The sequence below is a fragment of the Hypoxylon fragiforme genome (genome assembly GCF_022984875.1).
Source record: "Hypoxylon fragiforme strain CBS 206.31 chromosome Unknown GGS25scaffold_2, whole genome shotgun sequence".
In the NCBI taxonomy this organism is placed as follows: domain Eukaryota; kingdom Fungi; phylum Ascomycota; class Sordariomycetes; order Xylariales; family Hypoxylaceae; genus Hypoxylon; species Hypoxylon fragiforme.
This window is the reverse complement of record NW_026054757.1, coordinates 3,837,736-3,858,787: the sequence shown is the minus strand read 5'-3', so window position 1 is coordinate 3,858,787 and position 21,052 is coordinate 3,837,736. Positions and strand designations below refer to the sequence as shown.

Genomic DNA, 21,052 nt, shown 5'->3' with positions numbered 1-21,052 from the left:
GGTAAGTACTATGTAGGTAAGTACCTACCTACATACATATGTACAATACATACAGACAATATTCTGTTCCTTCTGACATACATCTTACCATGTGTGTGGCATAGGTATGTACATACCCCAGGGCCTGCATGCCCCCCCCCCTTCTTCTCTCTTCCCCCGAAAAACGCCTGCTTCTATCGTCACCTTGTTGCTGGCCGGATACGCCTTATGCCTAACTTAGCTTAGTTCACCTACCAAGCTAAAGAAAGGCCCTCTGCTTCGTCACTACCAGGGAGGCAAGCTACGGTACTGACCGCCAATCTCCCAAGTCGATCTCGGTTGTCCTGGCCATGCTACTGCTCTGTAGAAGGAGTAGGCAAACTGCTTGTTCCAACAAAGCTTAACCAGGTGGCAATCGGTATGGCACACGTACCCAGCTTGCCAGCCAGACAACCAAACTACCCAGACAAGCAGATAATTGCCCGCCGAGGCTAGCAATTGTTTCTTGAGTGACCGCCTCTTACTGGTATGGTCATTTACTGTACTTATTACTCTGGACCTGGGGGTGCCAACTGACGTTTTTCTTGGCTGGTTACGGTGACTTGTCGATCACTTCCATCGAAATTGTCTAACACTAGGAGAACGGTTTAGAACGAGCGGAGCCTTTACCCGCCCACCTAGTCGACCCTCTAAACCCTCTAAACCCTTTAGCAACCACGGCGACTCCACCGGAGATCTCCATTTACAAACCCATTCATCCTCTTCCTGACGAGCCGTGACGAGTTGTGGCCTATCGGCGTTGAGTGACCACTAGTTCTGCCCCTTCCGGCACGCCTGCGCTGGCGTTGCAGTGCTGAAAGGGTCTTGCAGTACTACGACTTGCAGTTGACGATAATTCTTGTCCACCGCTGTTCCATTTTCTTAAGCACGACAAAAATAACGCCGGCATCTTAGAACCTGGGTCAATATCAGGTCATTCGTACCGTACCGCCTGAGAGGTTCCAATCAGGACGTGCGACCGCCAAAATGTACCGTGAATATGGAAGCTTCGGAATCATACCTGAGGCTCCATAACCCGATGGGCTCTAGGTAACTAGATTCTTCTACTGTATGTAGGTAAGTATCTAAGTTAGGCATGTAGGTATTGATGTATGTACATATGTGTGTATTGATGTGTGTATGTACGTACATACTCGTAGCTTCGAGTAGGTCATTGGGCTGCTCTATCAGCTTTGATAATTTTTTTTCTTTTTGTTTTACGAGCCGTTCCTACTAGGTAGTCGACAACTCATGTTTCGCATATCTTGCAAAGCTGCAGGTGTCAGACATCAGTAGGGCTGCTAGCTTTTCAGCTCGTTAACCATACATATGCCTACATTCTACTCCTGGGAAAAGCACCCCCTAGTCTCTAGATCCTCATCACTTCCACAACTCACTAAGGCTGTTTAAAAAAGGAACATGCCACGGGGATGTCCTAGTTCATATTGCCCCCAAACTATGAGTGTCAACTTCTAAGCCCTGCTGGTCCTCAGCACCAACGACAGCCTGAACATGGGCCCCCTGGGCCCTTCCTGCACCCCGGCCGCGGTCCCAAATCATCCCCATGTTGGGTCCACCTCTTCCAAGACCTTGTTCACCATGTCTGATGATAACAGCGGGCACGGAAGCTTGGGGTTCTGATGCCAAGAAGACTGAAAGAGAAAATCAAAGAGACGGGGCTTTACTCGTCCAAGCATACAACCTACCTAACCTGCCTTTCGACTACCCAAGAAGGCTTACATCTGCCACCAGAATCCCTCCACCACGTCCCAAAGTCATACTATTACTGACTATCCTACCAGCGGGCAAGTGCTGAGCTTACTGCATCCGAAGCAGTAACTTAGTTGTCGGTGTATCAACGCAAGTACGGTGGAAATAATACGACTTCAGTTTGTTCTGCTTCTTCATTCGGTTAGTACCTCGAACATCTTACCTGTATGTATCCATCCTGAGAAGCACCATATTATTTTCTTCATAGGCACAAGTGTAGCTGTTTGTCTGCCCATTCAGGCCCCAGTGCTGCTCTAGCGTCGGTAGACCACTCATCATGCAGGACTTTTGTCAGGGTTATGAATGGTCCGCTCTATGCACCTCATCATTGGCTATTTCTGTTCCTCAGTTCCTGTTGGACAACCAGCTGATTTGATATATGTATTTCACTAAGTCCCAGCCGCCACCCATCTGCCTGGAAACTTTTCTCGGAATCTTCACTGCCATTTATACTTATATATCGACCTCTTAACCGGGCTTGGGCTTCCCCCCGCGCAATCTTGCAAGGACGACGACTTGTGACTCGGATCCAGAGGAGCTTACTGAGACACTTCTACGTATATATACTCAGGATTGATCATACTCGTCAAAAATTAGGTGTGGCCCTAAATGACATTACAATAAATACACCTTGGACCCCAGCCGACGACTTGGATAACACGAGTCGTTATACTCGCTTGCGCAACCACTTTGGTAATTGACCTAGTAGAACACGAGTCTTCATTTCCCTCACCTGTTTCTACGCCGGGAATCTGGTCAATTCGTCGCCGTGGCGGTCCAAAATCTCAACATCCGGCAACCCTCCCTCCAGCCTTCTACCCGCGCAACTGGCAACGGGGACTTGGGCTCTCACCCGAATCGCCTAAGCAGCACAGAGGACGTGGACAACGAGTCTGGTGGGGCAAGACTAGATTGGTACGAGACAAGATCGGAAATCAAACAGTATCAATTCACGTCTAGTCGAGGCGGTCAATGTCTGGGTCCTCTGGGCCACCTGCGAGTAGGGGAACCGGATCCGATGTCGCAGAGGGAGCCTGCGTCACGATCTTCTTCACCACGAACATCCAGGTCTCCTCCGGCAGGCACGAGCACATCACCAAACTCACTTCAGTCGGATCTTCGAAGGGCTGGTAACCAACCCGTTAACAACGGAACATTGGAGAGCAGTGGTATCCCCCGATCTAATGGAGATTTGATACAATCTTTACCCCAGAGGGGCTTTGGTGTGCGGAACATTCTAAACCCGGCAGAAGCCCAACCTTCGCCGACTGGGACTGTTTCTTCAGCAACATCTGGGCCATCCAGCGGGCATCCTTTGAATCAAAGTCCTCACCCACAAGGATTCGAATCAAGTCCACCAGCACCGCGGCATTTCATGTTCCAAGGACATGGGATGACGAGCCACCAAGCCATGAATTCAACAGGTGGAGGCCAGCCTCCACTAGGGCCACCATCCGCCGATCGTGGCTCTCCCGCATCAGTCCAGTCCCATTCTGCCTTGGGTCCTCGACGATTTTTGACCCCGAGATCACCTCGAGTCAATGCTATAGGTCATGTACCTCAGTCTCAGTCCATGAGCGCCACCCAATCCCACTACTACTCTCATTCTACACCGAATAGAGGCTATCCGGCCGAGCCTCCTACACCAGGACAACACGTACAGTCACCGCGAATAGGCGGGCCACAACCTTTGGCACCTCAATTTGGACGGGTTCACCACTCTGGGATTGGCCCTCCAACAACTCTTGCCCCATTGACGACACCACCACCACGATCTCTCTCTCAGCCAATTGTCAGTCAGTTTAACACTCCAGGACAAGAGCACCAACAGTCCCAAGGAGGTTCGGGTGCACAAATGAGATCTCATGTGTTTGGCCCGACCCCTCCCTACCAAACGACTGTCCCGCAAAGTAACCGAAATTTCCCACCTTCTATGCCAGTAGATTCGAGATGGCCAGGTGTACTTGGAAACTCTAGTCAGGGGGGCCCGTCAAGTGTTAGAGGTATGATGGGAATGGATGGGCATGCGGCGATGAATGTTGGAGGTGAGCCATTAATTGTACCATTGGACATGTACAATGGATCAAAACAGGCGGATGAGAAACGACAACGAAATGCAGGTGCTTCTGCAAGGTTTAGAGCCAGGAAGAAGGACAAGGAAATACAGCAAGGACTAAGAATACAAGAGCTGGAGAGCCAAAACCGCGAGCTCATGAAGCGGCAGCAAGAAGCGGAAAACGATCGTGATCGATACCGCAGTGACCGAGATCGACTTCGCGATATCGTATACCGAACTCCCGGAATTAGCGAGCTCGCCTACCAAGGACCTCCAAGTCCTCTTTCCACTAGGAGTGGTGGCTCCTTCACAGAAAGGAGCCCGCTTGCTTCTAACCCGCCAACGCTACCCATGCCGTCGTATGGCGCCGCAGACCCTATGACGGGCGAGAGGGCTACACGACGACGACGGACGGATCCGCAACTAGAGTACAGTCCATCCTATCCTCCAGCTCAATCCAATCTACCATCGATGTCTCAACCCTCCCACCACACTCCCCTATCTCAACCTGGAACACCCTCGTCGATGGCTCGAACATCGCGACTCCCCCCTTTACGGATGGATCAACCTGCTGGGACGCCAAGCACTGGGCCGTCAACTACAAACACACCGGTGCAGAGCTTTGCACCATATAAGCGGGAACCATATGAGACAGGTTGGGCGACAAGACCAAGCGCCCCACATGATCCAAGCCAGCGCTGATTTTCACTTTTGACGAGTATCTACTTTACACTCGCCACCCTACTTTCGTTTTATGAAGCGTTATTTTATTATATACTTAGTTTTAATATGAACATCTCGCTGTAAGGGCGGGATAGTGCCTTAGGAACGTACTACATATCATTCGAGCATTGGACAAAAACGGTCATTAGAACTTTTCGCATAGCTCGGGCAACCGACATTTCGGGCGGGAAGGGAAAAGGCATCGTGTTGCTTTCATGGTTTAGGTGTCAGGAACGAATACAGTTTGCTTTATCAGTCACATGTTCACGGGCCCCCAGTACCGAGCTGTGCACCAGATACCTCCCCTCCGTTGTATTTCTTTTGTCCTGTCTACTCGGCAGCATGCACAGGTTGATCATCGTTCTACTGGAAATCGGGCTTTGTGGCTTGTGGCTTTTTATACATATATATACATACATATCCATGGATGTTTCTGTTCCGGGATTTAAGGAGTTGGTTATGGGGTCTAAGTGGAGTTATATGGCATCTTGCGTTTTTTTTTTCTCTTTCGCGTTGATTTCTGTTGTTTTGGTCCTTGGGGGTGGCTTTACTCGATACCAGATTGCGAATTTGCCAGACTGCAGAAATATTTCCCATATCCATTTATTTCCTGGATACTTCCAAATACCCAGCCGAACTTGACTATACAGGTTGCTACATAGCGAGGAGCAGATATAGGAGAAGGTGCTTTTTCTTTTAGGGGTCATAAGGGCTTAGCATTCCTACGTTGCGGGAGGGGAGGGCTATTCAGCGGAGTCCAAAATGCCGTAGAGCAAAAAGACGGGTGTCAGATTTGTCGATTCCCACTTCGGGAAAGGGGGGGAGGAGGGGGACATGGAGGACAAGGGATTAGAGCGAATTGGAATCGAAGCCAACGGCTAAACTAGAGGATAAAAACTCGAATTCAGCGAGGCCCGGCCCAACCAGAGAGAAAGATCCCAACAATGTCCAAAACTACATTGACAACCCCCAAGTTGCTTTGTTGTGACACTAGACGGCCTTTGCCGAAGTAAAGAACCCAAATCGAGGCAAGAAAAAAAAGAAAAAAAGGGCATTAAGAGTGAGACGCAGAACCCGGCAGGACCCAGAACTGGTCAGAGTATGGGAGAGTAAACAAAGAGCATGCGTGTAACGCTATCACCATTAGACTAACGATTTACCAACGAACAACCACTTGACACAAGATCTCGATAACACGGTTGGGTCAATACCGTCGATATTGTACTAGGTATATTAGTCTGGTAGGTACTGTACCTAGGTAGGTATAGTAGGTAAGTAGTAGGTAGGATCGTAAGCAGCTTGGCATCTTTCGCCTTACATGCTTAGTTGTAACGCTTTCCACCTCCCCCCCAGTCATAAAGGCGAAGCTCCCTAGGCCAACACGTACGTGCATGGTACTAGGTAAGGTTCCTATCGTGATAGGCATACCGAGAATAGGATGGGGACCCAACTGGAGACTGTCGTGCGTCCACACCAAAAGGGGGGGCCGCAGGGGGAGATCCATTCCCCTAGGATACGTCAGCGACGCCTTTCGTCGGTATCGCTACCGAGAAGACGACGTACGTACATCATCAATGCTTCTTCGCACATACATGGAACACATCCGCGTCATACCTGCCTACCTATACATTAGGTACATATAATATATGCAAGTATGTATATGTATAGGCACCTATATGTATACTGCAACGCTGCTTGGCCAAACTCTATTCGAACGAACTGCCCAGGTTTCTTATTTCTCACTCACACTTACACGCATACACACACTCTCTCTGTCTCTTTGCCTGCCTGTCACTTTTGTGCCCGGTACCCACATGGGACTACCCGCCCCCCTTCCTCGTATCCCCGTTCTGGCGCCCAATGAACTCGGCTGCATCGATATGTAGAGTATAATTTATTTTGCAGATCAGGGTTCGGTCTATTATGTAGGCCACATGGCAAGGCCTTCGCCGCTTTACAGAAACTACCTAGATAGGGAAAAGGCTGGCTGGGTAGGTGGCACTGCGGCGTGTTTCTGCCAGATAGGCCAGTGAAATTTTTCCATCTTTTTTTTTTCATTTCTCTGTCTTGTTTAGCTGTCTGTCTGGTTTCCCGTCTGTCTACTACCTGTCTGTCCTTCTGTGAGTCATCTTATTTTCTTTTTTTTTTCCTTTCCTTTCCAACCCCCATCATCGTTCAAATCCTCTGCCTCGCTCCTACGTACCGTGACAACAACATCAACAACAACAACAATAGCAGCAACCAGATCTAAGCTTTCCGCGTCATGTTGACGAGATGAGGGTTACATACAGCTGAAACAATCACTTGCTTACCATCCATCCATCCATCCATCCAACCCTATCCACCAAGAAATACTGTCACCCTTTCTTCTGCATATTTCCCCAAAGTACTAAATGAAGCCGCAGCTCTCACCGGAAGCGGTAACGATAGACCCCCCCAGTACCAAGAGTTGCTGGGTTGAGATCCGCGAAAGGTGCCGGAGTATTTTTTCTTGGGCGAATTAGACGCTGGAATTGCAAACGCTTGGGAAGACCCAACGGGCTAGGAGTCTAGAACCTGCTGATCCAGTTGAGAAAGAGAGAGAGAGAGAGACAGAACCCCCAGTAACGATCCCCCTCTCTGTCACCTCTCATTCCGCGTTCCTGCTCAGGTACCTACTCATCGTCGGCTCTTACTTCATGCCATTTCTCTCATACCTCCGTCTATCTCTCTCCGTGCCTTTGCCACTCTGCCACTCTCCGTCTCTATCTCGGTCGGTCGCGGACGGTTGCTTAGGTTGTATGAATGTCTGGCTATGCCGCGTCGGTCCGATTAGATAATACCTCAGTTGCCCCTTTTTTTTTATCTCACTCTCTCTATACGAATGAATTAAACGCATGCCCTTGTTGTTGACATTCTAAGCATCCAATTAAAAAGAAGTAAACAAGAAATATCATCTCTCATGTCCTACAACCGCCTACCAAGTAACCTCTTAAGTTTCCCATCGGAGTATGAGTTGCTGTATGTATGAGAGCGGGGTGCTTGATGGTCCGTCCTCCCTTTGATATCTGGGGAAAGAAGGGTCAGTGGGATGGATTCACGAAGGACCCCCATACCCATACCCATTCCCCTCCAATCCAATCCAATCCAGACCTGATCGATACCTACCGAGGTACCTACTTACACACTGCACGATTATTGATGTAATTTATCGACTCTTTTTCTGTCCCTTCATGACGAGGGGGGTCCAATAGGGGGCGGGGAAGGATCATCATGGTAGGAAAAAAAATATCATCATGCTGTTCATCATACGTAGCAAATGCAGGAAACGTTCCCATCGCTACATTGATAATCGGTTTATTCTTATTTTTCAAAATTTTCTGTGTCTCCTCATTCCCTCTCGCTCCTCTTCGTCCTCCCATCCCATCCTATCCTATCCCATCCCAAACAATGAATAAAACAAAACCAACCCCACGGATATTCCCCGAGCTTGGCCTTGCCTAACAGCCAAGCAAAAAACAACTAAAACTTAGTGAATTAAAAGAAAAGAGAGAGAGAGGACCATTTCTTCTACACCGCAAGTTTGAATCGCGATGGATGGATCGATGGACAGGATGGCCCATTATATGCATCGGCAGTACCGGTAGTTAGGCAGCAATTTGCTCGTCGTCGTTTGGTCTTGATATTTCTCCCTCCCCCTCATCGACCTAATATCTTCACCATCATAATTCGAAAGAAAAAAAACACCCATTTCTAAGCTACCCATTTAGGTAAGCCTTCTTTATTCGAGGGACAGGTAGGTAGATTACCTACACGGTGAGTCGAAGACTTAGAGGGGGAGGGGGGAGAGGAAGGAGATCTAACAGATCTGGGGAGGGAAAAAAAGATTTGATGATAATACGACATACCCTTCTATGTGACATAACATGATATGATATGACATACCTAGGTTACCTACATGCCAGCCTAGCGGCCATACCATACCATACCATACCATACCTACCACTACCACCACCGTGCCTACCAAATCAACCCAAAACCAACCGTACCATCCACGAGCGTAACCTGACCCCCGCCAACGGGCCTTCCCGAGAGTCAACAGTCGCCAACAAAAACCGTACGGGACCTAGGTACACGGCGAAGACCTAAAGAAGGTGACATCTACATTGCTGTACCGCGGGTTGCGACGCCATGAGAGAGGGATGTTGGTAGATCGATTCGGTCGATCGGGCGGTCGGGCGGTCGGTCGGTCGGTCGGCATCTCCCTGGTGAGCAACAACAACAACGACGACAACGACAACGACGACGACGGTCTGGACCGAAGATTCATTACAAGCATGCAAACCTTACCTACATCTAACCTGCTGAACCTATTCGGGCGCTTGCTTGCTCGCTCGCTCGCTCCCTCGGTACATCTAGCACCACGAGCGAGACAAGACAACCAAAGAAAAAGAAGGATCGACAATAGCCTGCCTGCCTGCCTGCCGGCCGGTACATGCGTCCTGCAATGGTAGATTGATGGCGATATGTAATGTCATTCATGTACCTATGTACGACGATAAAACCGAAGCACGCATTGCCTATACACCACACAAACCACACAAACCACACAAACCACACAAACCACACACACACACACACACACTAGACACCCCATACACCACAAACGTAGGTACATATAAAAAATACCACCACGACCTGCGTATTACGCCCAGCATCCCATCCATCCACCCATCCACCCATCCCCCATGCCCTGATACGACCCTCGTAACGCGTGCCTGCCTACATAGGTACTCTACCCCATGCCGAGACGACAAATCGTCAACAGCTCTACGCGCGACGATTGCTGCATGTAAGATACCCGAACGGCTAAGCAGCTGACTGCCTACCCAAGGTATGTATGTAGCTTTCTTTGCCCAGCCTAGCGTTTCCAAGGGGGGGATGGGGAGGTAGCACGCCTCACGCCCCGCGGTCCCGGTCCCTGGTACCGTAACAGTACCTGTGTGTAGTGTAGTGTAGTGTCGTGTCGGGCTCCAGCGGGAGCGGCCGAACGGTCTGACTCCTATGTATTGTACATGCTACCACGCTGCCCTAGTGGGAAGGTGGTGTAGGCAAGGTAGGTAGGTAGGTACCTAGGTATGAGTACCTATGTACAATACGTAAGTAGTATTGCGAGTCCCTCTAGCCAGGTAAGTATCTAGCCGCCGTAGGTACTAGGTACTTACACATGTAGGTAGTTACATAAAGTGTCAGTCGAATAAGTACCTACCCAGGTAGTTCGTATGTAGACTAGGTAGGTACATAGATACATACTGGATAGAGCGTCTATCGCGGCTCAGTTCAAAGAAAAGCGAGATGGAGATAGAGAGAGATAGAGAGAGAGATCATGATGAAGAACATGACAATACCCAGCAGCTGATATGCCTGCCGCCTTAGCCTTGTCAATGGTCGTCTACATGTCTTCGAACACAGCCCCTGGCAGATGAATCGGTACCGTCCTGCATACATACATACCTACATAAGTAGGTACCTACCTATATTATACCGTATTATATGAAGTTCCTTGCCTAGGCAGGTAGGTACATAGGTGCCCAGTGGCCAGCATCTGCGATTCAAAACCCCAATTCCCGGTTTCTGGGTCCTTAGACATCTACCAAGTCGTCAATCCAAGTCATATATTCAACCTCTATTATAGGTACCTAAGGTATAAAATGTCATCAAATGGCGTGCATAAGAAAAAAAACAACAACAACACAGACATCCATTAACCCGGAAAGGGATGGGGGAGGTGACAGGTACAGAACCCAAAACGTACCTACCTAAGTATGTAGTATGTAGGTAAGTCGAGAAGCCTGTCATACTGCATCCTCATGCGAGACTAGAGTAGGACTCTTTCTTGGTATCGAAGGGACAGGCATCATTGTGACCGAATCACACACATCCCTGGCAGTGCAATGTCCGTATGCTGGTTGCTCGTTGGAGCATATGGCTGATCCACTTAGCTAGATCGTGACGCCTTACATAGTACATCCTAAGCTCGAGGGAGTCGTAATATACCTACATATGTAGTAGGTGTATCCCTTAGTATTGGTTTAATTGTCACTAGTGCTGATACAATGGATGAAGGACCAACACACTCGATTAAAAGTCACCAAGTAAGCATCAGAAAGGGGTATACAACATTGATAGGTGAATGGGGATGAAAAAAAGAACAAAGAAAAAAAAAAGAAAAGAAAAAAAAAAGAGGAAGCGGTCTTCCCATACGGTATCGCATTACCCTCGAAAAAAGGAGACCTGCTCAATATTAAGATTGGAACCACTCAGTAATATGTACCCTTTGAACCTAGTGCCGCTCAAACTTCCATTGGATGTCTCCTTAGCCACTTCACTATCGTAACACTGTACGCAAGTTCTCTGTCTAGACCCCAACGCCAGCTTTGCCAGGATGTAAAGCTCTGGCTGGTAGACTAGGTGAAGAAAACTTCCCTTAGATATCCACACGCCCCGTACGAATGTGCATCAAAGCTCACCGTCTCCTCCTTTCGCCTGATCCGATCTTATGATAGGGAAATCTTGTTTACCGGTAGTCCGAAGGCGGGTACGGCGGTAAATGAGGGTGAAGACCGTCCCCTTGCGGTATAGTCGGCTGCTGAAGCCCGTAAGACCCATAAGCTTCAACTGGGTGCATTGGGTGTGGAATGCCCATACTACTGGTTGTAGTTGGTACAGTACTCCAACCTTGCCATAAGCTGTCAAAATCAAACTCTGGGTCACTACTGCTCATTGTCTCCATTCCCGGCGCCATACTCGTAGCTACAATGTTGCTGCTCAGCGACACGCTCCCTTCAGGGCTGGGTTGCTGGAGGGCTGAATGCATCATAGGACGTACGGAAGGTTCTGATGGTGCTGTCGATAAGTTCATCACATTTCGATCTTTCTTTGGGGACATGTCGCTCATGTATATATCCTGTCGTTCGGGTTTGACGTGGCGAAAGAAGGGTGACAAAGGCCCAGGTTGGTGGAATACTTGAGAGGCCGCTAACAAGGTCGGGATCTTGCGGCCAGGCAAATATACTTTCTTGGCCGTCGACGGTCGCTGCATATTCGCTTCGTGGAAGGTCTCGATGATATAAGAGACTCGCTTAGCCTGGGCGTCCTTCTTCCCACAATACCCAAGTATCAACAAAGCACTCTGAATAGACTGTTCCGCATCCGGGTTATGGTACAAAGAGGCAAACTCGTTGCTCATTATGATGAGGGCCGCCGAGAAGACAAAATGACTGTTCGTATCAAGTGAACTTCCGATTAGCTATGTTCTCTCCTCAGTTGTAGTGATAGTAAGACTGTGCCAAGTGTTCCTTACATTATAAATGGATTACATTGAGACAAATAGTCGGAATCTAACGCAAGTCGTGCTAGAATTATCGTACGCTCCGAAGCTTCAACGCAGGCTTGAGAAAACTTTTCCAATCTTTGACTGACATGAGGCGGTTTTTGAGAACTCCTAGATATCTCATGGCATCCCATTTTGAGAAGATACAGAAAAAAAGGTCTCGTTAGGAGTAGTACGGAGTGGCAATGCAGAAGATTGACGTGGAGGATAGCAACGGCCTGTGCTGGATCAATTGATCCATTCATAAGTCGTGCGCAATGGAGATTCTCATGCAGTTCTTGCTCCCATTTCTCGAGGAGCTCTGCAATCTCCTGGGCCACCAAAGTTGACACTTTTCTCTTGGAATAGACTTTTTTCAAAGTTGATCCAATCAAATAACAACTTCGCACAGAGGCATCCAATGCCACTGAGTTTGTTATCTGTGTCTCGTCGCTCATCGCGGGCTCGTCAACCCTCGGGCTATCTGGCGGTTTCAGTGCATGCTCCGAGCAATCTTCCTCTGATATGGAAATAGGACGACCCAGACATGCTGCTAGGAATCGATCTAGGACAAACAGAGTTCTCCACACGTTCCTTCGAAGACAACCCTCGGGCGCCGAAAAGATTACCATGCTTTCTTCTCTATGTAGTCCCATTGCAAATGCCGACCGGACTGCCATTCCTGTTCACGCTGTTAAGCCTGTGTAAACTGAAAGCTAGCGAGACAGGGATCTGTGACTCACCCATGTAGACGTATGAAGTATTTCTTCTTGATATTATCAACATGTAGAGAGACATCAAAAGGAGGGCCTGTATTGACCAGAAGTCGGCATCCTCGAACCCGGACACTGGGTCATAGAGGTCCTTAGCATTACGAAAGAATAACTCGGCACGGTCAATAGGTTCTGAGTATAGGTTTTGTATCACCGTCGCTTCGCTGGTTCCCTGTATTGGGCGAGCCGTGACTAGGCCTATAGCAAAGACCAGGTTTAGGATACATAGTAGGGGTTCGCTAATGCGAAGAGGCTCATTATAGCACTCCTCTACTGATTGAAGGAAGTCTTTCTGATTCAACACTTCAATGAAGCCGGGCGTCTATAATTTCATGAGCCAACCTATAGAGTTCAAGGGTGGCATACTTACATTGGTGAAAAATGAATGGACTAGTATATCAGCCGTCTTCTTGTTTGGAAGAACTCCCGTTGCTCTTGTGCCTGGCGGAAGCTGAGTAGTATTTTCCAAGATATTATGTCTCAGCGGGTCAGTGGTGAAATCGGAATGCCCAGAGACGTTTTCAACAATCATACGAATTAACTGCAGGTATGATAGACTTGCTGACTCGCCGACGTAAACTAAGAGGATGTATTAGACCACTAAACTGTAAACTTAGAAAAGGGGTATGGTTTAAGACTTATGTCTCAGTATAGGGAGGTATTTAGGTGCAGTGTAGAAACTAGATTGATAGATTATCCTCGTGGTTTCTTGTGCCCTTATTTACCAAGATATGGCATTATGCATTGAGTGCAAGGGATACAGCACAAGATCTCTAAAACATAATACAGATGGTGTCTATCTGTGAATGATCATTATATAGTCTTACTTACGTAACCTGCCTGTCGAATCCATAAGCATTCGGGGCAAAGACACAAGCTCGGCTTCGTCTGCAGCCGTTCCACTGGCACTACTAATACGAGAGCGGGAGTCGAAGTCGCGATCATTGTTGCCGAGAAATGGTCTGGTGGTCCCTAAGAGCTTCTGACTCGACTCGGGTGATTCCAGCTCAGACTTTAACATCCTTGGTGAATCGTCAACGTGTCGACGCTTGGTCGGAGACCCGAGGGGTTCTTGTGATCCGGCCTCCCCGTTTGTTGGCATGTATAAGCAATCTAGATTCCGCTTGATACACGTGCTGCATGGTTTCAAACCGTTGCACTACAACGACGGTCATGTTAGCGAAGATGATAACCGCCAATTTCGATACTCATGGGCATCGTACGATGTTTCTCGAACATCGTGTCCACAGATGGCTACACAACCACGCCAACCCGCTGTGGGACGCAACAAACTATCCAAGGAAAGCAGCATATCATACTTCGTCGCTGCCCACTTAGAGTATGCTGTACGATATATGGGAACCACGAAAAATGACTTTGCCCGATCGACGGATTGTGCACCATACTACTCCACGTACTTGCTACTTCAACTTTGATGATCCGATGTGTAAATAAAGGCAAGACGACTAAGAGCTCCATACGAAGTAAGGGACGAAAGGGCGAGGGATAATATGATAAAGAACCCCCTGTTTGACTCACCTTTTGCTTCCTACGCTTACAAGAGTCACATGCCTGGGCGGTACGTTGCCTCTTGTCAGGGTCAACCTTAGGTCGTGTCATGGTATTGAGCCACAAGAAATCTAGGTCACATCCGCCATCCGACAGCTCGCCACAAGATGGCAGGATTTAAGTCGGACAATGAGGAGAATAAAAGAAACAGATGATGATTTCGGGGGCGGCGCCGGTCTTACGGGCGCTGGGGTGTCGGTCTCGGATGCGGACAAATAGGTATTCTGGCTCAGCCCTATCGGGAACCAGACGGAGGCTCAGATCTCGAGTCGTGAAATCGCCCAAGGAATTGAGTCGGAAGCTGCGTTGTTTACCCGAGAGTGTGTATAGATGTTGCCTTGCATTCGGTACGAATAGCTAGGACTATTTGGTAAGGCTGTTGTAGATGGGGGGTGTATGATGAACTAAGCGGAGAAGAGCATAACTGAGTACACAGATGATAACGGACGGCTCACTGGAGCGCTATAGTAATCTGTCACGGCAGTAGTTGACAGACAAGGGATGGTCGTGTCATGGAAGAGATACAAGAAAAGATGTAAGACTTTGGAGCCAACGGAACGCGTCGGAAGCGGGAGAATGACAAGAGAAAAAGATATCATGGAAAGTTTTAATGGAGAGAATGCAAGGGCCGGTTTGTTGAATTGTTTTTTTTTCCTTGAGAGGAGTTCATGGATGGGAGCCAACGTAAAAGCCATGCACTCCAACTGGTATTGGTAGGCTCGGCTCCCTCTCCAGAGCCGGACAACGGGCAGTTCTCGACCACTCAAGGCTTCCCTGGTCATGACTGCAATAGGATCTTGAGGCATGGCTGGGAAGGTGTAGAATCATGATTGGGTGGATTGGGCGTAGATCAATCAAGTGAGACTCCGTTAGGCAGTTAAGTGGCGTTTTAGCACTGCCTACAATTGTGAGATGCGGGAGATAGCGGGCTTATTTAACATAGGTATTTCTTCTTCTGACGTGGACTATTTTTCTCGAGAAGGGTGAGATTTCAAAAGAGTACCAGGTATCAGGAGTGCGGACTTTTTTCACTGATATGATAGAACCCAGACTAGAATCTTGAAATGATAGGAAGGTCAAGAAGAGAGCAAGAAGTGGGTAAGTGATATTTCTGTTAAGGCGTTCAAGGGCTTTCAAGGGCTTTCGTTAGATATTAAAAAAAGTGACTGATCAACTCCGTATTCCACAGCAAGTGTCTCAGTTATGCTTTTTTTTTGATAGCTAGATTCTTTACCCATCTCGAGTCAGGATGATGTTGAATTTAGGTACACAGTGAAGAAAAAAAGGGGTTTTGAGATGTGATAAGAATAAGAATATTGAAGTTTATCATGTAAAAGTGATTCCTACGCGAACTTGTAGGACCTGTAGGTACATACATGATGAGATGGGTACATTGATAGTATTTACCAGGTAGTCCTGGCAGTTATCATCAATAATCTTTGGATATCAAACTTTAAACTCAACAAGGTACATTCATATATACTTACATATGTATATAATACTCCGTACTCCGCCAATACGACAATTCACGTAGGGGTTTGGATGTCGCTACCAAACAGAGCACTTGAGTTTAAAGTTTGTCGGGTAATGCACCTAAATGGCTAGAATGTTCAGGGTTTAAGTGATGGTGGGTCATGTACTCTATACCACAGAGATACCGCAGAGTACGTGACCAGGCTAGAAGCTTACGAGAATCTGGCGGAACGCTTTCAGGTAAAGTGTCACAGGGCTAAGTAGATCCGGGTACTCTTTGTCTCATCGCCCGTACCGAGCATATGTAGTTCGAACATCCAACATGTACTATGTATCTCAAGCATACAATAATGTTCCAACTAACTTCCAAGGGGGTCCACACTATGTAGGGCGAGTCCTACATTCCATGTCTGTTCCATCGATCTTCTCCATTTCTCCATTTTCTCCATTTTGAGGCTCAACCTGTCTCAACTACCAACTACCAAATCCAGAACAAGGACCATATACCAGTACCGTTTATATACGAACCCTTTGTCACTCAAGCATTGGATAGCTGTTAGTGCCAACCTTTGTCTCTTTTTGAATCAACCAAGTGTGTTACTTGCAACCGCCGTTAAGTATCAAAGTCTCGGATTACCTGTCTACCAACCTACGATAGAGCAATATATCTATCATAGGTGGTTCCCATTTCTCGGATGATGCACCCGTCCTCGTATCAAATTCTCCATGTCTGGTTTGTCATCCGCTCGTCATCCAGGATTTCTGAATGCTCTCCCGTCACCGCATACGGTAATAAACGATATTCACCGGGTCCCAATTCGGTGCACACCACCTGCATGTAACCCTTCAAACCAATGTCTGTCCATCTCGACCGTCAATTTTTCTTTGACTCGGTCCAATCTACTCTCAGATGGAAGCTCTAGATCTACACGTCAATCTGATTAAGATATTACCGATTGATTATTCCGGGCTGAACTAGTACAACTCGGTTCTAGATGGCCAAACCATTTGTGCCCAGCCGAGCTATAGAGATCCGTGGATACCATGCTCAGAAACAGGAGTCTGTCAGACAACACTGAGACTGATCGTCCATTAGATTCAGCTAACTACTACCCACCCCAGATACCATATTGGGCCTTTCATGCCGATGGGGTTTTCAATTTGACGACTTGCCGATGGGCTCGGTAGTTCCTTAGTTCATATCTAAATAGCTCAACGTATGTCTAACACAAAGACGGTTCGCTATGGCACGGCTCACAAAGCCAGTGTCATGTGTAGGCATAGATGGAACTTTTCCACATGTCACCGTCATCCTATGCATTGAATCCAGATAAGTCGTCCATGGGACTGATCAGTCAGAATTTGCCCTGCCGTCCCCAGAAAATTAAATATTCCGTCACATATATATGTCCGGGTCGCGATCTTATCAACAGACTGTTTCGGTGAGTGCCCCCGAAACTGATGGATCACAATATGCTGTGGTATACCTACTGTTGTATACCATTTGTCTTCCTTGTAACAAGCTCTTGCTTGCTTTAAGTAGCTTTGCAGCGTGCTTTTCTATGCACCCCCCTTTCTTTGCCTTGAATATGGATGGACTCTTATCCTCAAGCTCTGCCCTATTTTCGCCATCATGACCGTCAAACAACAGGTAACAGCGGTGCCGATTTATGTGGGATATGGGGAAGACCTGGTCAGCGAAGGGGCAAGGAGTGCTTTCAAATCCCTATGGACGTCCACCAAGATGGAGCTTCCAGCTGAGTTCCTACAGTATGTTGAGCGTGTCAGATTCTTGAAGTATTCCAAGACGGGGGACGCGGTATGCTTCCCATGTCCCCTGCGTGAACAGGAGGCGGTGGCGGCTCTAAAAGCCTTAGAGGGATGCGCTGCTGCTGCCATTGCAAATATACGGGGCAAAGAACGCGAAAGGTCCATCAATGTCACACTCGAACGTGTAGCATCTTTTTTAATGTCTGCATACATCACCAACATTGACGGCTTAGACAAATGCAACCCGAAAACTAAGGAGCGAATCCCCGGTTCGTCTTGCATATCCACGTCATATTCTTGTAGGAACGTTTTGGCTAACAATTTACAATCTAAGACACTGATTTGAACAAAGCGCAATCGAATCTATATCGTCGTCTGTCAGCGGGTCTCTACGAGACTAAAAATCCAGGTGAATACTACCACATACATGGATCACTGGAGGCCAGTACGACTCTAAGAATGATTGGCCTCCCCGCGTTCCGTCCCGATTTGACAGATTACCATGACTGCATCAATACGATTGAGGGAGCTGTCCAACGATTTTCTGCGCTCGAGTTAGAAAAGCTGAACCAAGACTATGGTCAGGCAGGTGCTTCTGTTCTCACCAATGAGAAGTATCAGAAAACTGCCCATGGGCAAGCAATGGCGTCTCTGCCGCTTTTTACCGTGAGACCATTGGAGATGGATACGCCACCAGCGCCATTTGCGAAATCCGTAGACGAACCTAGCCAATGTTTGCAGGGTCTCCGTGTCATCGAGCTATGCCGGGTGATTGCAGGCCCAACGATCGGTAAATGCCTGGCAGCACACGGCGCGTCTGTATTGAAGATCACTTCGTCGCAGGTACCAGACGTACCTTTCTTCCAATTAGATGTCAATACGGGGAAACACACAACATCCTTGCACCTCAAAAACGCAGACGACGTTAATACTTTCGAATCACTCCTAAAGACAGCTGATGTAATCATCGACGGGTACCGACCAGGGGTTATAGCGAACCTTGGTTATCGTCCCGAGGATCTTGTATCAAAGGCGACGCAGCGTGGCAAGGGACTTGTTTATGTGATCGAAGATTGCTTTGGTGGCACAGAAATGGGCGCTGAATGGGCGAGCCGTCCAGGCTGGCAACAGATCGCTGACTGCATCACGGGCGTGGCATGGGAGCAGGGCCGGTTCATGGGACTCAATGAACCGGTTGTGCCGCCTTTCCCAATGTCGGACTACGGTACGGGATGTGTTGGTACTATCGCAGCACTCTCGGGGATTTACCGCCGGGCGACACAGGGAGGTAGTTGGATCTGCCGGACCAGTCTATCGCAATACAACCTCTTCCTCCTATCACTTGGCACATACCCAACCGAGGTGCAAGATCAACTACGGCGCGAGCACGATCGTCATTTTTTTGCACTGCGTCATAACGACTCGGTCGACGAAGTAAGCCAGCGTGCCTTGTGTAGTATCAAGTACCTATACCCGAAGCTATTCGCGAAACATAGCATGCAGAGCATGTATAGCGAAGCATTTAGCGGTGTAGTGACATGGCCGAAGGAGCCGCTAAAAGTTGACGGAATCAAGATTGGTCATGTGAGACCGACAAGGCCAAATGGTTATGATAAGCCAACTTGGGAGGATTGGGAAGGAGATGAGACGTTATTGGATATTTGATTTCTCATTTCTCAAGTCTAAAGTAGGTCATCAGCAATCGTATGAATTATGTGTGGTCACACTGCAGTAGCGGCGGTTATCGTACTTTTTTCGACATGAGCGGGCGTCGTGGCATTCGTCGTATCTAGTGTTACGTGGAGAAGCGCTACACGAAACGAGTAGCAAAAGATCATGTTATCGGCAGAAGGATGGGGGGGTATTATTTTCATTGAAACTGCCATACCGTACTCATATTAATTTCACACATCAGATTTTTCGTCACAGTGGCATTGTGTTCGTACGCGTTACCAAGGGGCGCCAAGTAGAACTGTAGCCCATAATAGAAGCACTGGAAAATCAACATCTACCCTCTATACGGCAACCTACGGATATATGAGAGCATTTTAAATAGTTTTGATCTCTAGGATAACATGGCCCGCAACATAGGGGGAAAAGGGGGAGCGGAAGGACAAGTCACTTATATACAGCCTAATACGTACCTAGGTTAGGTAGTTAGGGACTCTGGACACTGTCCGTCCCGAGGCGCTTCAACGGCGATATTGGCGCGCTAGGGAGATCAGATCCTGTCATTGAGGCACATATCCCCGGATGCCGCCTACTACCTACGATACACGAACTAAAGCCCACGAGGCGCCCGCCTGCCCACCTAGGTAAGTAGATAAGGAGGGGCGGGAGAAAAGAAGAAGGCAGCCTACCTTTACCTAGGCAGGTATATAGGTAGGGGTATGAATCGAGAAAGATAGCAATGGTGGTGACACCGCCTCTCTTCCCAAGCCCAAGTTGGACGAAGAAGCCGCTGCTCAAGACGCCCCCCTTTTTTTTTGGCAGGTACTGTACATAGGTAAAAAAATACCTACATAGGAAGAGGTCCAGTCTATGTAGTTACCTGACACAACGCCATTTTACCATTGGCATAGGTAGAGGATTTCTAGCTCAGGCGGACGTTGGGCTAATGCATTTATTTTTTGTGTGGTGTGATAGATAAGGTAAGGTGAGTTACATAGGTTGACGTGATTAATAATAAAAGGTGACGGACGGAAAGCTGGGCGCCATCCGTCTGACTGGCTTTTCTCATCACACATTTCGCGGAGATGGGGATCAGGAGAGGGGTGGGTGGTACAATACATACATACATACATACATACATACATACATACAGTACCTACTATTGAAAGGGCTGGGCTTTGCAGCAGCAGCATCAGCGTGCTGTAAGTAGGTACTGTAGGTACATGTAAGCACGTTATATACCTAGTATATATATAGACATACCTAGGTAGGCTAGGTATTTACCGACATATCGGTGAGGCTTTCCAGGCTACCAGGGCGATGTGTACGGATATCATTCAAGGAATATATGATTAGTTGTCCCTAGGTAGGCAAGGTGTCTAACTAGGTTAAGACTTTTGCATCCTGGAGTTTTATACACGCACTCCCTCTTTCCTACCTATCTAACCTAGAGACTTGCCTACCTACATTCGGTATTAGCAATAGAAGTTATAACTATTACGAGATAGTCCAAGGCCCCTAATCGACCAGCCTATACGTGTGTGTCCCCTGTATAGCCCCCCGCGTCAATACATACTACCTACATGTAGGTATTAACCCTCTATGCCATACGCACAATGTAGTTTCTTTCTTTCTTTCTTTCTTTCTTAACACGGGGTTTATATTAAGCCGCCAATTGCCCAGCTGAAGCATGTTCGCCGGCTAGGTGCAGGTGAAAGGAAAAGCTGAGCACGCGCTCGCATACATATAAGTAGGTACAGATAGTTATGTCACGAGAAGAATAAGAAGGGGGGGGCTTGCCTAAGCCACTTTGCTACCTACTTAACCTAGGTGTATTAGGTACAGTGTAGAATTGCAGAGGGATGAGGATTTAGGGGA

General features: G+C 47.9%; 3 protein-coding genes across 3 annotated transcripts; 1 reads left to right on the top strand and 2 right to left on the bottom strand.

Moving 5' to 3' along the window:
* Window positions 1-8,466: 8,466 nt before the first annotated feature.
* GGS25DRAFT_478327 (uncharacterized protein) lies at window positions 8,467-8,904 on the bottom strand. Its single transcript, XM_049259929.1, has one exon. The coding sequence runs from the start codon at window positions 8,883-8,885 to the stop codon at window positions 8,673-8,675; it is 213 nt and encodes a 70-aa protein (XP_049120625.1). The 5' UTR covers window positions 8,886-8,904; the 3' UTR covers window positions 8,467-8,672.
* Window positions 8,905-11,033: 2,129 nt separating this feature from the next.
* Window positions 11,034-14,487, bottom strand: GGS25DRAFT_148212 (fungal-specific transcription factor domain-containing protein). Its single transcript, XM_049256374.1, has 6 exons — window positions 14,231-14,487; window positions 13,523-13,850; window positions 13,062-13,270; window positions 12,662-13,013; window positions 11,910-12,600; window positions 11,034-11,826 (listed from the first exon to the last, which is right to left on the bottom strand). The coding sequence occupies exons 1-6, from the start codon at window positions 14,309-14,311 to the stop codon at window positions 11,124-11,126; spliced, it is 2,364 nt and encodes a 787-aa protein (XP_049120624.1). The 5' UTR covers window positions 14,312-14,487; the 3' UTR covers window positions 11,034-11,123.
* A 3,262-nt stretch (window positions 14,488-17,749) lies between these two features.
* On the top strand, window positions 17,750-19,569 carry GGS25DRAFT_478317 (CoA-transferase family III domain-containing protein). The gene has a single exon (XM_049259928.1). The coding sequence runs from the start codon at window positions 17,963-17,965 to the stop codon at window positions 19,166-19,168; it is 1,206 nt and encodes a 401-aa protein (XP_049120623.1). The 5' UTR covers window positions 17,750-17,962; the 3' UTR covers window positions 19,169-19,569.
* Window positions 19,570-21,052: the final 1,483 nt, after the last annotated feature.